The 17,635-nt window shown below is 36.7% G+C and overlaps 3 protein-coding genes across 5 annotated transcripts; 1 reads left to right on the forward strand and 2 right to left on the reverse strand.

The window, feature by feature from the left end:
- Positions 1 to 1,673: 1,673 nt before the first annotated feature.
- Positions 1,674 to 4,726, reverse strand: smim10l3 (small integral membrane protein 10 like 3). The gene is made up of 2 exons (XM_008416761.2): positions 4,333 to 4,726; positions 1,674 to 2,594 (listed from the first exon to the last, which is right to left on the reverse strand). Exons 1-2 carry the CDS (start codon positions 4,510 to 4,512, stop codon positions 2,574 to 2,576), a joined length of 201 nt encoding a protein of 66 aa, XP_008414983.1. The 5' UTR covers positions 4,513 to 4,726; the 3' UTR covers positions 1,674 to 2,573.
- A 1,039-nt stretch (positions 4,727 to 5,765) lies between these two features.
- Positions 5,766 to 14,217, forward strand: rac1b (Rac family small GTPase 1b). The gene is made up of 6 exons (XM_008416759.2): positions 5,766 to 6,098; positions 8,336 to 8,407; positions 8,875 to 8,992; positions 9,172 to 9,234; positions 12,365 to 12,524; positions 12,637 to 14,217. The coding sequence occupies exons 1-6, from the start codon at positions 6,064 to 6,066 to the stop codon at positions 12,765 to 12,767; spliced, it is 579 nt and encodes a 192-aa protein (XP_008414981.1). The 5' UTR covers positions 5,766 to 6,063; the 3' UTR covers positions 12,768 to 14,217.
- A 1,223-nt stretch (positions 14,218 to 15,440) lies between these two features.
- Positions 15,441 to 17,556, reverse strand: LOC103469216 (serine/threonine-protein kinase 19). Of its 3 annotated transcripts, none has more exons than XM_008416758.2 (7): positions 17,327 to 17,556; positions 17,098 to 17,193; positions 16,866 to 17,008; positions 16,345 to 16,580; positions 16,149 to 16,246; positions 15,885 to 16,032; positions 15,441 to 15,709 (listed from the first exon to the last, which is right to left on the reverse strand). In XM_008416758.2, exons 2-7 carry the CDS (start codon positions 17,189 to 17,191, stop codon positions 15,664 to 15,666), a joined length of 765 nt encoding a protein of 254 aa, XP_008414980.1. In that variant the 5' UTR covers positions 17,192 to 17,193; positions 17,327 to 17,556; the 3' UTR covers positions 15,441 to 15,663. The 3 variants fall into 3 exon arrangements, with proteins under 3 accessions (XP_008414980.1, XP_008414979.1, XP_008414978.1); XM_008416757.2 differs by having other exon boundaries at positions 17,445 to 17,555; XM_008416756.2 differs by having other exon boundaries at positions 17,098 to 17,555.
- Between the last annotated feature and the right edge of the window lie 79 nt (positions 17,557 to 17,635).

Raw genomic sequence — 17,635 nt, forward strand, 5'->3', positions numbered from 1 at the left:
GCCACTGGTCCCAGAGTTATCATATAGCTCAGTTAATCAGAAAATAGATCATGACGTCAGTTTCACTTCCAGTATGAAGCATCCAGCATGCTGAGGTGAGGGAATCTTCACAAATGCAGACAGAGATCTCTTGGTTTTTTATTAGATTCACTAATGCTATTATTGAGGCCTTGTTTGGATTTTTCACTTGCAGTTGTGTAAGCTCTTGAACACATACAAGTGATAAAGGGACTACATCTACATATCAATTTTTATAAATAAACTGAATTTATTTAAATAATATTTTGCCATGACTGCATGTGATAACTAAGTCATAAAAACATGCTTGTTTTTTTTAACTGTAGCTATGTCTTGACAGTACAGCTTAAACAGAGATGACTTGTTACCGTATTTGTTGGTAATAAATATGGTATTTATTACCATATTTTCATGTAATAAATAGTTAAGGGATCATTTTAATGTTGAAATGCACATATTTGCACATTTTCATACTAAAAAGGTCTTGGAATCTGTGAATAGATATGTCACACAACAAATAATTCACATCTGTTTTGCAGTTGTAACTGAACCCCTGCTATTTCCTTTTGTAGCTTTATCACTTACTCCATTAAATAAAACATGCAGGCTGCTACAGATGCTAAAAATGCTAAAGGCTTTTTTCTAAGAGTACATATGGTGGCTGGCAAAAACTAGGATAAAGACAAAACAATGTACACTTAATTTCTAGAGCTATTCTTACATCAATCCTCTTTAACCCTATTAAAAATGATCTCTACCAAATTCCTGAGAAATAAATTCTGTTTTTAACAGAAAATAAAAGATAGACATGCTGGATAGCGTGCTGCAAGGTCTGGTCGCCAATCAGACCGAGACAGACAGTTGCCGTGGGAGCCAATGATGGTTTTTATGCTGCTGTCTGCCGTCAGAGCGAATAATTTAATAACTTTACTGAGGACATTTTGGCAACTAAATGAGGAAGTCAGTAGTTATTAAATTGACTTAAATGGGAAATTTGTTCAGGTAGGGCCTAATGATTTAGTTACGGGAAACAGTTTTAGTTTGGTTTTAAATGGAAAAATGTATTATATTCTAAATCCTACTATTAATTTTAACCAATCTGATTTAGCTTCACAATGGCGTTAAAAGATGAAAAACGAGACTCTTATTGTGATTAACTGCTTCCCTCTGATGGTCGGTTGATGTCACTACATCGTCATGTTATCGATCAAACCGGCTCACAGCATAACTTCATAGTTAATGAAAGAAAATATTTCCCATTTTAAATTCACGCTTGTTCATTAATTTCCTAAGATATTACTATGAAAAACAAATGGCTGTTTTTTTGACATGTAAAAATACAGAATTAATCGTTAATGGGAAAAAAAACAATGCTGTTTGAAAAGCAGCACAAGTCTAACAAGGTATTAACTGATTTATTAGTCAGGTTATCTGCTCCGGAAGTCAGCTTGCAGTCAACCAATTAACAAGAAAGAAACTTTCCAACTTTTTATTATTTGTGAAAAAAAAAGTATGTTTTTCTTTCACACATTCTATCTCAACATTACAACTGACTTTATCTTTAAAAATATTATGTTGTATTAGTTAAACACTGTTTTTCCAGATGTGTACCTTTTTCCTTTAAAGGTTTCTAAAAATGACAAGTGTTAAAAATGAACAGTCAAATACATCATTTACTACACAAACAAAGACAGTTGTGATTTTTACAAATTTATTTCTTCCAGTTTGATCATTCTCTCACAATCAGCTCTGACTGTACAAATCTCCAGACCGACTCGCTTAAATAAATCTGCAGCGCTAAAATGTTTCTCAGATGCAATTTTTTTWAAATGATTTCTTTTTTTTTACTAACGTGTCTTCTTTTGTGCTACTGGTTTGCAAAAACAGTTAACTGTGATGACCTGCAAGTGCAATCACCAGCGCAAGACATGCAATGATTCACGCCATTAATACCGCACTTGTAAAACTTCCCAGTTGGAGCATCCTCTGTGTGAGAGAGAACATGTACCGTTTGCTCAGCTGAAGCCAACCTCAGTGCCACAAAGACCAAATTAAACATGCTTGTTCATGTCATGCTGAGATGTTTCTGTTGTAAAGGGAACTGAACTGTGTTCAGGTTTTCGTTTTGAGATGCAACACTACTGACAAACAAACGTGACTGACACGCACACTAAAAAGGGTACAGCTACGAAGTTTCACGGCCACAATCGTCTTATTTCATGATCAAGTCCCCACGAACAGCTCCTGGTTSAGCAGCTGCAAGGCCTCTTTTCCCTGCAYGTAATCACCCGTCACCCTGACTCACATTGACAAACATCCATTCTGTCCTCCTTCTGCAAAGGCACCGAGCTCGTGTGACGACTGCCGAAAGCGTGCAGCCGCCTCACCGTTTTGCATTGTCACACCGGCTTGCAGGATCAGGTGTCCTCTCCTTCGACGTCGCTGTTCGGATTTGTCACTTGCGCATCTTTTGATGGCCGTAGCATGGCAGTTCTCGCTTTTCACAGATTTAAGTAAAAAAAAAAAAAAAAAAAAAAAAAGTAGGTGTTGACTTTTCAGTGGATTTCAATATGAACCTGTGAAGAGATAAAGTCTTTGTTTACATTTCATTTTGGAGGTTATTTGCAGGTTATTTGTCAAAAACAAACAAAAAAGAGTATAACAAAATTTTTGTAAACCAACTTCATGCAAATCCATAATGTTTAAGTGTTACTAAGTTTAAGAATTTCAGTCATTATTAATTATTTCTCTTTTCAAAACAATAACACAAACGAACGTAATAGATTAAATGAATACCAGCATTTTTTTATTTTATTTTAATTAATTTTGGTACCCTTTTTTTCAAAATGGAAGCATAATATAACAGCTAACTTCAATGATCTTTAAAGGCATGAAATGAATGTACACTTTTCCTAATTTCTAATCCAATTTAGTTAAAATCTTTTTATTATTATTATTATTATTATTATTACTATTATTATTATTATTATTATTATTATTATTATTATTATTATTATTTGAAAAGTTAATTCAAAATGTTTTAAAACATAGTCCTTAAATTTTCCATGAGGCTAAGGTCCAGAAGCATGATTAATCCGTTCCAAAACCAGTTCTGATGTTTGGACTCATTGCCAAACTACAGATGAGTTTTAACTAGATGGAAATGGGTTAAAACATTCAGGCCTACACAAGTACCAGCCAGGCTAAAGGTTATGAAATAAAAAAGAAAAGAAAACTGCTGAAAAACCAGTATAACTACCCAATTAAAGTCTTAAAWAGGATTGAGATAGAGTCAAGGAAGAARGAAACCCTTTCTCTAAGACTGGCACATTAAACTCTACTGAAAGTTTGCAACTACACATGGACAAACCAAATGCTTTCTGAAGACAGGTTTTGGCCACCACTTGTAGAGAAGCTAAGGTGAAGCTCTCAGTAAAGAATACTGTTTCAACTGGTGTTGGCAGCATCATGCTGACAGCACATTTCAAGCATCGGATGAAATCCTGAAACTCACCCTGAGCTCTACAACTAGATGATGAAAAATTGGACATGATTGGATGTTAAAACACCMCAAAGACACCAAAACACAGAACAAACTGCTTTGGGAAAGGATGGAACGGGCTAATGTTAGGCTTCTGAAATGGCTCCCACATCAGAACCAATAACAATTTGTGGACTCTACTTAAAAACCAGGATTACAGAAAATCTTCAGAAAATTCAAACTTGTGGATGTAATTCTTATTCTTAAAATTAAATGACACGTTCTTTCATTAACGGACCCGGAAAAACACTGTGAAAAACATTAAAATTAATGTATAACCAATAATWTGGTTGAGTGTAAAAAGATAAGTTAAATATATATTAGAATTAAGCATATCACTAAACAGAACAAAGRAAATATCATACATGCCATATTGCAAAAAGTTGGTGTTTCGCAATTACATTCAATATATGAGTTAGTTTCGCTACGTTAAATATCCTTACGTGTTTATAACAAGAAATTGAATTWAAAAAAAGTGGCAAATCTTCATTATAAGAAATTAAAACAAAGAGTATAGATTAATTAAACTACAGCCAGAACTTAGAGCAAATAYAACTTTAACTTCTACTAATCTAAGACGAATTGAAAGTTTAGCTTCAATCTGCGTAAAGGAGACACTTCTTTAAAAGCTCAGCAGACATTGAGTCAGCAACCACAACGACAACACAAATTCAACACCAAGGCCTTTTTAACAGCTGTTGGCATGGTGACGAGCAAAGCAGGACTGCCAAACCAGAAGTTTTGGTATACAAGAAGAAAGTAAGACTACTTACTTGGAGTCTTACATTAAACACCATAGAAGCGACGAGGTATATATAAGGAAATCTGATTCTCAGCCGCCATGCCAGATCAAAAAATATCAACAAAGTCCTCGTCAAGCCTTTGCAAAACACTCCGTACGTCCGACCAGCGGAGCCCGAGAACCGGAGCACTAGGTACGACAGACCCGCCATAAAGGATCCGTCTGCCCGGCGCTACGTTGGCTTATTAAGTCAACTGACAGGGCGATGCGATATAAGCGGTAAATGGTGTGAAATTCTTCATTATTTCTTATCGCTGACTGACACCGAGCTCCATTTTTAAACATTAGGTGCTGGCAGGGCTGCTCCACCCCGACAGCTTCTCCGAGGAGGAGAGAAGAGGGTGCGACACACGGAAGAGAACAGGGAATTGGGTTAATACGCCCCGAGTTTAGACTCACAGGCACGACCAAAAGCGCGTACACGAAATTGATTGGCAATGCTAAGACCCGCCTCCTGGCCCTGATTGGTGTATTTCTGCAAACAAGATCACAGGATCACAGGAAGGAGACAGAGGAGCTAGATTTTTTCCCCCTCATATTATTCTGTCAGAACACAGTGACAGTTTTTAAGTGATATGTTAAAAACACATTTTTATAAAAGTTACCTATTGCAGCTTTAAAGGTAATTTCTTTTATCTACTATACTGATAATAATAATGCTATTATTCCCCGTGTTACTGACAATTCATTTGTAATTCGTTTTCCTTGTTTTATCTGAACAGTAAGATGCATTCCTATCGTACAATTTAAATTTCTTGATGCGTCTGTGTAAATCTGCATATTTTAATAATATTTTTGCCCAATTCTATGTTGCAGACTTCTCTTTGATAAAAAGTTCTTTATCCAGTTAAATATTTCCTAGTAATGCCCAATTTATATATTTAATAAAAAATTCCTCTATGCACAACAGCACATGCTTTATCAGCATTAAAAATACCACAACAGCAGTATCCTTTCTTATTTAGATAATATTTGAATCTGTAATTTATATGTTTTTTCCATTATTTTATAAATATTATAAATTAATGTAATAATTTTCTGGTTTCACCTGCAAATTTGATATTTGTATGTGCAGTTTTTTTTATTGCCGTTTTTAAAAGCACCTTTAAGACACAACTTAGGAAATACCCAACTTAACTAATTCCATTGTAATTGGTGCAGAACGTCACTTCCTTCCCCGTGTCACACCTTAAGTCATCCGTCTTTTTGTTTTTTAGATTTCCTCACAAATTACAAGTGTAAGCGTTTTATTTTATTTYAATCAATAAAAACATTTTATTCAACCTACACATTTTTRTAAAAAATAAAATAAAATAAAGTGTATTTCTGGTTGGTTGTTTTTTGTGAGCTTGCAGTGAGTTGGAGTGTCTGAGGGCGTATCAGGCCRGTGTACCGGATGCTCCATCTGCTGGTGACTGACTTCATTTTTTTTTCCTCAGGGGTGGTGGCCGCTGTTTTGCTCCATAGCTCCCATAGCGAAGTAACGAAAGCATGGGAATGTTGCGAGGAGATTTCTGAGGAAACTTGAGATAAAGTGTGTAATAAGTTAGCGTAAGTTGCTCAGACGGTGTTTTAACATCAGAGGAGCTCAACGGTAAACACCGGAGGCCGTCAGAGGGAGTCTGTTGGGACGTTTCTCCAGCGAGCAGTTCCGGACAAAGGAAAAGAAACCTGAGCTAAAGCTAGCTGGCTCTCTTAGGCAATGCAGGCCATTAAGTGTGTCGTTGTCGGGGACGGGTAAGTGAACATAACCGGGCTTTCTAAAAGTTTGTTTCTACCATTTTCTCTTTGAAAGGTAACGTGTAATATTAGCTTAAATGTTGTCACCAGACTGGCTAACGTTAAATCACTTTGCTTCCCAGTTTTTCATACGGGCAAAGTTAGCTTCCAAGCTGTAACTACCTGTTAATATGTACCACTTGAATATTGCAGTTTACTGAAACTTTTTTTATTTCTTATTTTGACTTACTTGACATTCGAGTTCATATATTCTGTGTTGGCATAGAAGAAGATAGCTCATTATTATTTCCTTTGGGTTTCCACATACTTGGTGAATCAGTCAGACTTAATAGCGTAGTTTGTTTATTCAACTTAAACCCGTTTTTTCTTCTTCTTCTATTGTCTTGGTTAATGAGAAACTCAAGAAGCCGGGATTCAATTGTATTGCTGTCTTCTTCGCCCCTACTTGGGGCGTGCTTTCGTTTTCCTAATAATAAATGAGGCTTCGGCTGTACCAGTTTAAAGTAGAGGATTGGCCAAGACTACCAGTCAGAAGTGTAATAGTATGTGGGAGGTAAACATGCGCATATAACCTCTTGATCAGGGTGTGGTGGCAACCACACATCAGTCATTCTATGGACCTTTGATTGAGGCGCTTTTTTTCGATTCAGATTAAAGGGGAAGCTCAAGTTTCGTAATTGGGAAATATCTGTTCCCCTGGGAGCTGTGAATGTCTTACAGGAACTGACCCCTGTCTGGTTTGCATTGAAAGTTTTCCTGAGATCAGGGCTCATTTCTGCTTTGAATCTTTCTCTTTTTTTTCGGTCGATATGATTATAATTTAAATCGCGTTTTTGTTATTCCAGTTAATATTAAAGTAGTCATAAAAGATCAATTTGATCATGTGAACAATTTTATTATTTCCATGACTCGGGTGTCCATAATGTAATAATCTACATTGATTTACTGCCATGTTTTCTCTTGTTTATTATCCTTAACTATGCTATTAATTTTGATAAGTAAGTAAAAAAAAAAAAACAATGATAATTTTATTTGTAAATCCAAGGTTTCTATACAAACTTAAACTACCGCATTTTCTTTTAGCAATTTCCAGGTCTGGACAAATGGTGCAAACTGAAACTTGATTCTGTAAACATTTTTAAGTTTCCACATTTTTTTTACATTTCTAAATTTCTGATTTGCAAAGAAAGGCAAATTTGGTTTGATCTATGATCAGTAAGCCAGGTTCTAAAAAATTCGATTCAATGAACCTCAACTATTTTACATAAATGTGTATTTTGATGCATTTTTTTGACTTAAGCACATATTGGGACATGTGTTTTGATTTAAATCATATAATTTCTTACTTTTTAATTATATTTAAAACATTTTCCTCCATTAAAGTTACTCATACATGGGTTCTTTTTTGTGTGCTGTATTCCTTAAAAGAAAATAAAATTAGTTCTGTCCGATTTTAAAGAAAATAAGGCATGTATTAGTTAGGAGTTGCATGTTGGGTCAATACATCAGTGTTTGAGTTAAACCCATTGACTGTTTTGGCTTGTCTTTTGTTACTGAGTCAGTGCTAAATGATACATGCAACTTGCTCTTTGTAGAATGTGAAAGTCTTTTAAGTTACTGAGTTTAAAAGTTGGCCTATGGTTTAAAAACTGAATCTGGTGTAGACCCCAAGGAAGGCACTGAAACCACTACTTGATAAATATTCTTAATAAAAAAGTAATAATAATAATAAAAAAAAGCTAATAGATCAAGTAAGTTAGGAAAAGTACATAATTTTAAAATTTGAAATTTATAGAAACTTGTGAACTTTGTTAAATAATTTTAGATGTTTGGATTTAAAAAAAGAGCAACTTTTTTACATTTTTCTTTTTAAAAAGAAAATGTAGGGGGAAAAAAGCCAGTTAGTTTAAGACTTAAGGCTCTAAAACAGGGGTGTCAAACTCCAGTCCTACACAGCTACAAAAACGCTGGAATGAAATGGCTTAATTACCTCCTTCTTGTGTAGATAAATTCTCCAGAGCCTTAGTGACCTAATTATTCTATTCAGGTGTGGTGCAGCAGAGTCACATCTAAAAGCTGCAGGGCAGTGGCCCTCCAGGACTGGAGTTTGACACCTGCGCTCTAAAATGTTTAGATTAGTTGGTAATGCAGAACTGCTCTGACCAGTCAGTTTAAAGCAGGATTTACTTGTTTTTTTTTTTCTTGTCATTGATCGAGTCTCTTCTCATTTCCAGTGCTGTGGGTAAGACATGTCTGCTCATCAGCTACACCACCAATGCCTTTCCTGGAGAGTACATCCCCACAGTGTGAGTGTCAGAGACTGCAGTGCAGTTTCTGTTTATTTATTTATGACCAACCTTGCTGTCCATCATGTTTTTCCATCCTCTGTCTCTAATGCGGCCCGTGAATCAATGAGGCGACTTCTTTACTCCGCTGTTGTTTTTCTAACTAGAAATTGTCTTGGTTCTATGCTTGAGGTAATGATCAAAGTAGCAGACTGTAACTGAGATTGACGAGAGCAGATATTACTGGAAGTAATGATGAGATTCTGCTCCTTATCTGATCAAATGCATGTTGTTGTTTTTTTTTAACACTGGTTTCTAGAGAAGTCGCTAAGGTACTTTATATTCAGGCTCTTTTTCTATCAGAAAATAAAATCTAAAATGTAGTACATGATTTTATCTGGAAAAACATAAGGAAGCTACAAAATGTATGTTCTATTCATATTTCGATTTATGGTTTTTGTTTATTTGCACATAATTGTTTCCCCCAGGTTTGACAACTACTCCGCCAATGTTATGGTGGATGGGAAACCAGTGAACCTGGGCCTTTGGGATACAGCTGGACAAGAAGACTACGACAGACTCCGCCCACTCTCCTACCCACAGACGGTACAAAACAATATTATAATTCACTTATTAACCTTTGTGAATAATCCACTTGGAACATTTGGGTGAAGACGGCAAACAAGGAAGTTTGAAAGCAGGAAAAACACACATTGATAAGAATAAGACTTTACAGTAAATGGAAGTCTCAGGCTTTGATTGCTCTACTTCCTTTGTCTTATCAGGATGTGTTCCTTATCTGCTTTTCCCTCGTGAGTCCTGCYTCGTTTGAAAACGTCCGTGCCAAGGTGAGAAGTGTCCGTGTGAACAACATGGAAGGTTTTTACAGTGTTTTACTACAATATTCACTTTATCGACTTTTTAAAAATCTTTCTTCATGCTACAACTGCGGTTTACATTTTTTAWTGGGATTTAATATACAGGACAACACACAATAATGGGAGGAGATTGAAAGTGGTTTTCAAAATTTAATACAACTAATGTGAAAAGATTRTATCTGTTTATATTAGCCTCCTTCAATTAACATGTATATCATTAAAGAGTTTGTTTCCATCTTGCAAGGCACCGTAGGACATCTGCATGCAACAAGTTTTAGGAGAAGAGAAGCATCATAACTTAACTGTAGGATCAGTTAGTGAGCCTGATCCTGCAGAKAATGACTCACCATGCATCTTTGTTGCCTAACTAMTCATTTTCAAGTAGTTTTAGACAGAAACAGAATATTACATGCACAAAATCTTTCAAACTGGTGCTTTTTGTTGTTCTATACTGTGAATTATCAAGCAATTAAAGCAACAAAATTGAGGTTGYTCCCTGATGCCCCTATGCAATAACTACAGAAAGCACTTGTATATGTTTGCTTCAAGTCCATAAAGTATTGGATAGTTAGTCTATTTAGTTTATGTAAGGCTAAATAAAGATTTATTTGAAAGTCAGAAGTTTTACTTCCTTCAATCTAGGTTATTTCTATACAGTCGTGTCTAAAGTAGCTATAAGCTCTGATCATCCGTGTTTCTTTCCTGTCACGGAGTGAAGATGGTAAACAATCACTCACTGACTCTTAACAAAATGAAATGTTTCTTGTATATACATAATATACAAATGTTATTTTTTACAACTAAAAGTTACCCAGTACCATACTAATTTTCAGCTACCTTTATAACTTTTGAATAGTTTTTTTTTTGTTTTTATACTTTGAATTTTGCTTAACTAGACCTTTGTGTTAGCCCTCAAACTAACTTTTAACATGATAAAAATCTTGGTCACTCACAAAGTAATAATCTTTTTACTGGATAACAGTCAGCAGAGGCTTTATGTTATTGTAATAAAAGCAAATATAKCATCACCTGTTTATTCAGGACACTTGAACTGAGACAAATAATTGAATTGTTAAAATATTTCTTCCATCTTTGTTACATTTTCAAAACCAAATCCTTAAACGGATCAGGATTGTGTTTTTTACAGTAAATGCATTTAGTATTTCTCCTAAATAGAATGGTATAGCTGAATCTTCCAGACGTTGTGCCTTAGGGATCTTTATTGTACTTCATCACAGTACTTTGGACAGTACTGCATGCTTGCAGACGTGGATCACATGATAGTTTGTAAGCAAAGGGAGTTTCTCCTGGTGATTAACACTCAGGAAATTATTATCTGCCCCTGCAGTTCCTCCTCAGCTGTACAAGAAGGGAACCAACACTTGTTTTCTTTTTCCATCTTACCACTATACTACTGCTTTTCTGTTTCTGGCTTAATTCTAATGATTAGAATTGTATTTATTTACTTGCTTACTTCACACTGTCTTTGCACTCGCATGAGCAGTTTGAATGTTATGTCTGCCCATAATCTGCAGCTATAACAGCCTAAGTCAGGCATGTTTGTGGACATTTATGACCATCCTTACAGATGCACATTTGTGGGGTCTGATGTTGATTGAGAAGGTCTGACTCATAATCTCCATTGTAATTCATCCCAAACCTGCTCTGTATTTTTGAGGTCAGGACTCTGTGAGGTCAGTCAGGTTCTTCCACAACAAGCAGACTCATCTGACTCTTTTTATGAATCCTGCCTTGTGCAGTCATGCTTAGTCATGTTGGAACAGGAAGGGTCCATCCCCAAACTGTTCCCACAAAGTTGAGTGAAGGAAATGGTCTGAAATGTCTGGGTTTGCTGAAGCATTAATGGTTATTTTAAGATAAACTAACATAATAACCACCTCATCATAACCCTCCCTTTACCAAACTTTACACTTGACACATTGCAGCCAGGCCAGTGTGGTTCTCCTAGCAGCTGCCAACTCTAGACGTGTTTATTGGATCTGCAGCCAGAGAGGCAGAACTCTCCAGAGAAAATGTTTCCACTGCTCTAGAGTCTAGTGGCGGCTAGAAATGTTGTGGTTTGACTCTGCAGAAATTGACGGCCTCTGTGTATTATATGCCTCAACATTCACGGCACAGTACTTTCTGTCTGTGTAACTCACTGACTGTGGAATAATTAGTGGTGAGTAAATTTTCAGATTTCAAGATTTACTTCATAATACAAATGTTTCTAGAAGCAGTCTGTATGTTTACATGCTGTATTTTATCCACCTGTGGTCAGGGATGTGATTCAAACTCATAAATTCAGTGATTTGTAGGGTTGAAGAAAGACTTTTGGCAATGTGGAAAGTGACGTACACAAAATTAGACCTAAATCTGAACGAGATTGAAAGGTGGTTGGTTTTTGYCAAACAAGATAACCAGCTCCGCTTTAATTAAACTKCAGTTGGTTTACCTAGAAAGTCTGGTTCATTTGGGGAGGTGTGAATGCGCAGTCGAACTCTGATACGGACCAAAAAGCGAGCTCACAGCTCTCGGTTCGGCTGAAGTGAACTCTGGCGCAGTTCAAATGAATATGAGGATGGCAATTGGACTGGAGACCACTCCAAAAGCAGGAAGCAGATTATAGCGCAGTACAGCATTAACGGGAGAAATGACATGCGATCTTTTGTCAAAGAACAATGAGAAATCCTTCAACCGCTAAAATCTGATGCCACCCTATTTTTGTTTACATTTTGTAAAGAAGGACATTGCGCTCAGTTTCTACTTCAGAGGTTTTAGTATCATTTCCTTCAGTTGTTATTGTTGCAGCGCAGGCGAGGGGGTRAACAGGTTTTGRTTCATTTGACACAGTGCAATGTGAAAAGGTAACAAGTGTTGCAACTTTGGTTTCYAATCGAAAAGTGAAGTTTTCAATACTTTTTTAGTGGGTTAAATGAAGACAAAGAAGCTTAAATATGTATAGAAAAGGCTCCATCATTTGTTTTGTAGTTACAGCCATAAAGTTTGATACAAGATTGATACAAAAACAATAAGGAATCCTGTYTATGATTAAATGCATCACCTAAAGAGGTTAAAGCTGTAACTTCCTGTTCTGTAGTGGTACCCTGAGGTCAGACACCACTGTCCCAACACTCCCATCATCCTGGTGGGCACCAAGCTGGATCTGAGGGACGACAAGGACACCATGGAGAAGCTGAAGGAGAAGAAACTCTCCCCCATCACTTATCCTCAAGGCTTGGCCATGGCCAAAGARATTGGTAAAAACTTCATCGGCCTCTTTTTGACCAACTTAGATCTCATGTATTTTTTTTTAACAATTCACAACAAACAGAAGTAAATAAATTGCTGCTCTCTGCCTGCGCTCATTAGGCTCCGTCAAGTACCTGGAGTGCTCAGCCCTGACTCAGCGTGGCCTTAAAACTGTGTTCGACGAGGCCATCCGGGCCGTTCTGTGCCCCCCACCCGTCAAGAAGAAGGGCAAGAAATGCTCTCTCCTCTAAGGCCGCCTGCAGTTTGAACGGTTACAGGGGGACATGAACGCTAGCGGTGAGAGGGTGGCTAAAGACACAGGAGAAACACACCAGTATACACTCACAATCAATGTACTTCAGATTCTGTCCTTAAGAGTAGCTCAAGCAGTTTTCATGAAAATAAGTCAGATCCAGATTTAGGCGAAGGGTTTGGGACGATCAACAGTCCTAATAACTCTTTACTGTATAGACAAGACTATGAACTTTTTGAGGCCTTCTAAAATCGATTGGATGTTTTCTAAAAAATGGACTGCAGGTTGTCTTTAATTTCCTCTTCCACCTGTTGTCCACTTTTTTTTTCTTTTTTTTTTTTTTGTTGTTTACAGTCGGGTTGGTTGTTGTAAGTGGAAATAATATTGCCAAATACATTCTGCACACATGCTGGTTTTTAGTCGAAAATGAAAGTCTAGGTCTGTCGATTCAGATCTGTAACGTTTGCCGTTCGTTCAGCTCCTCCATCAATGGCATTTTTATCTCACACGTTCACTTCCTCCTTGACAACAAGGAGCGTGAAGTAACCTGGAGGATCTGTGCAGCTTCAAATGAGTCCTTGAGTAACATAACCTTTTTACTTTCCATCAGTCTGTCAACCCTAGAATGATTAATGACTCCTAAAACAAAACAGGGAGAAGATCAGACACCAACAGTGCTATAACTCCCCGAAAAATGTAATGAATCCAGTATTTTCTACGTTTCATCTAATTAAATTTGTCGTTTTCTTTCTGCTTTCCCTAAACGTGTCTCAGCCAGACAGCTGCCTGTGATTGCAAAAGCTGAAAACATGATTGCATATTGGAACAGAAATGTTCGAATGTCTTGGTGATGGGGGAGAACAAGAGCACATCTTTTAATGCTCTGGGCATTTACCGAATACCTTTCGTGCAACACTTTTGATTTATTTTCTTTACGCATCACTACTGGCTAAGCAATGTCACAATGAAAAGCATCTATGCCTGCTAATAACAGTAACAAAGCTACTGTCGGTTATGGTGTAGTACATAGTGTAATCATCTTTTTGTTATAATCGTGATTTGTCTATTTTGTATCTTTCTTCAGACGTTACACTCACTGTATTGTTTAACTAACACTATGAATATCTTTTTTGTTTTTTTTATTACCTCTACGGTTAACGCTACCTTAATCTCCCTTCAAGCCTAGCTTTTTGTAATTAATGCTGATAGCATGTCTGTGCATCATATACTGAAAACTAAGATTAGAATTGCTACAGTTATATATATTTTTTGCCTATTTACAAAATGTATTTGAACTACTAGATCAGGGGTTAAGTACACGTTGCTCATCGGTATTCAGAAATCAAGCTGTGCTTTTATCCAAGCCAATGTTGTGACTCTCTTAGTTTTGAGGATTAAAAACTATTGTCACTTTTTGAAAAAGCCAATAAATTCCTGTAAAAACACTTCCTCTGTTGTATACATCTCTTTTGTGCTTTAAATTGGTGTTGAGTAATTGTTTAATATCTGTCTGAATTTCTAAYTTCTTCTTTTTTATACCTTAAACAATTGTAACTATTAACTGATAACCATCCATATTTTGTTTCTAAAAATAACAAACTCTTCTAGAGCAAAAATGTTACAAATAAAATAAAATGCCTTTTTACTGTTTTCCTTTTACAAGGCAAARGATGCTATTTATCTTTAGACTTTACAAAGTTACAGATTTTCTACAACATTCTGACTTGCTTTTATTATTAAAATACAGCCAGCTTAGGCTTTTGATAAGATAGGAACACTCMATTTCCAAAATTAACTCATAATATTTTACATTTTTGAGGTTGAGTATGTTCAGCTGTATAACTTTGGCCCAGCAGATTAGAGGTTTGGACACCAATGATTCRTTTCTTTTTTCCTTTGTTTTGGAATGGGATGAATGTTTAGCATTTTTAAAACATTGTTGCACAAATTGTATTTTATTTTTTGATTCCTTGGCASATATTTACATTTTAAGCATGTRTAAATCCTCATAGTTGTGGTTGATCATGTCCAATAGGAACACTCGATCGGTTCCCCAGTTTTACCTTTCAGACCCAAACTGCCACCTTCATACAGAAGAAAATCAGATGTTCAGGAATCAGTCTGACCACAGTAAAGCCAATTTAACATGAACAGGGATGCAGATGATGCTGATTTTAAAGCTTGTCAGCAGTGGGAATCATAGAATGTTGTAAAATATTGTTAAATATGTGGGCTGGACTTGAGAAACGGACACAAAGAGAGAGGGTTTTCCATCACCAACCCTCGAGTTGGAGTTCAACCAATCTGGATTCTATGCCTCTCCAGTCGTCCTCCAGACTCTTGTACCTCGATTGAGGTAAGAGATGGACTCTTTAAAAATCTTCCCCAAACTCATAAACTGTCGTTGCTGATTTTGAAGAACTGCTTTTTTTTTTTTTAACTATGACCTTAATGTGGCTTATAATGTGGAGGAYGTCAATAACTGTCAAGTCAGCCATTTATTCACCCAGATTTCTTACTGACTGATTCTAAAGGGAAGTCATTTAACTCATAAGACTTTTTAAACTGCAGGCAGTTAAAATGTCTTAAATAAACAAACATGCATTTGGCGCCATATACCAGTTATTCAACTCTTTCAGCTTGGAATTAAACTCGCATCTCAGGGAAATGGCTACAGTAACTTTTTTATTACAAGATAATCCAACATTTAACAATCTCATGTCAATAAAATGTACAATTCATTARCCAACACTGGGTTGACGATACACGTGGCCAAAACTTTACATCTTAAAGTGAAAAAAGTTTATTTACTTAGTGGCATCCCAAAGGTTTCAGCCTTTGGGTGTTTTTCACGTATCTCCTGTTCAGAAACTCTCCAGCTGCTCAGTAGCAGCTCAGGAATCTGCAAATCGTAACAAAGTCCCCGAAGTCGTAGGTATGCTGAGAGGAGATGAAAGACAAACTGTTAGAAAATCTGATTATACTCTCTCCGGAAATAATCTCATCAACTCATAAAAGTTCAGCAGAAAAGAGTAGACTGAATTYTGTATATTTACAATTATACAGGACATACAAGCATCATCAATTGGTTGGAAAGGAGCAGACTAAATCGTACCTTTCTACCAATTCTGCCCCAACAATGTCATGGACGTGATATTTCATAGGAAATTTCACGTGTGAGGTTGTTCGCCGCTCCTCTAGATTGACTCGCAACACTTCGTTGTATTTGGACTTCTTCACCATGCCAAGCACTGCTTTACGTCCTGAAAAAAATGTTAGATGGTACCAAACAAACCCCCACAGGTAGGGAATGCAAACATGTTACAGAAATGAGACATATTTATGGTGAAGGTGCAATAATTATCCCCAAAACACCAACCTTGAATAAAATACTTTGTGAATTTGCCAGAATTGGGAATGGAAAGCCACCAGCTGCCAGCATCCCTCACAGTCAGAACCCCTGACTTCACCAGCTGCCTTGGTGGTGAGAAAATAAACAATGTGCTCATGTCTGACAGAATTATATGCAGATGAAAAATCTTGGAACAACATTCAATAGTCAGAGTTCCTCATACGTTATCTCAGAGTCTGTGAAGAGAAACTCTCTCAGCATCTTGTCTTTGCTGAAGCTCAGATCGGTGCAGGAGGACACCACTTTCTCCAGGAACTTTTCAACGGTTGCTTGYGTTGCTTTCCCCTCTTCGCCGGCCAGTACTTTGGTCTTGTAGTCTGATGCAAACACCAGCCCGAATGCCTCAGAGTCAAACCCGAGCTGGAACATCAGCAGCTCCCCGCTCTCCTGGAGTTTATTCTGCTCAGACAAAAARCATGGCAGTCAGAACTTCAAAAATAGTTCAAATCCTTTTTTTTTTTTTTTTACATTTTTCAATAACAAGATCTGCTGGATTTTATGTGCTAGACCAAGACAAAGTATTCTATGCTTGTGATGTGGAAGGTAGTGACGGGCTTTAGTTTTGTTTTTTTTATCATCTGTTAAACGTTATTATGTGTTGTCTGCAATGAAACGAAGTGAAATGTGTGTGTGTGGTATGACAAAATATAAGACTATTAAAAAAAAATCAAAGAGCTGCCTCACCACTTCCTTATCCACCAGGGTCTTGTCACTGTGTACACTGTACAACTGATGCTTCAGTACAATAGGAGGCACTGTGTCGTTAAACAGCTTCCTGGGAAATAGAGTCATGAGGTTCTCCAAGGTGGATTTCATGTCAGCTGGTTCTTTAAGAGAGGAAACATGGAGAGACGTTTGTACATGTGGCATTATTTTTGTTAAGATAAAAGTACAAACCACTTTTCAAGACACTCACCACCACCTTCGTCACTAGCCCCAAACTTTTCTGGGCCATTTCTTCTTTTCTTCGGTTTGAAAGCGTCGGAAACCAGAGCCCGTTTTCTATTCATACCTGGAACAAAAATAATGCAGATATGATCCATTCATCAAGATGACTGGATAGCATTTTCATTAAAAGTCTAGGTATCTTCTTATCCGAAGTACGACCTACGMGATGTTCTTATAAGAAYCAGCGTGTCTCATACATAAAACCTTTTTCGAAGCGATGTCTTGTTCTTTTCAAAGTTTATAGTTAGCCAAGCTAACAACCTTAGCGGCGCTAGTTTAAGTCAAACGTTTTGCATAGGTAACTAAAACAGTTACCTTTTAATTACTGTGTAGATTGAACGCCGTTTCTTGCAATTTATTAMATTAAATAACCTATTAGTTCGTCATAAATGTTCTCATTTCACAAAATGTAAAGCTTCCTCTTTTCACTTATGTTGGTTCTATTAAGATAAACTGTCGGTGCTGCCACCTAGTGGATGAGTTTGAAATAGTAACACCGGAAGTTG

The sequence above is a fragment of the Poecilia reticulata genome, linkage group LG8, assembly GCF_000633615.1.
Source record: "Poecilia reticulata strain Guanapo linkage group LG8, Guppy_female_1.0+MT, whole genome shotgun sequence".
NCBI classification, from domain to species: Eukaryota; Metazoa; Chordata; class Actinopteri; order Cyprinodontiformes; family Poeciliidae; genus Poecilia; species Poecilia reticulata.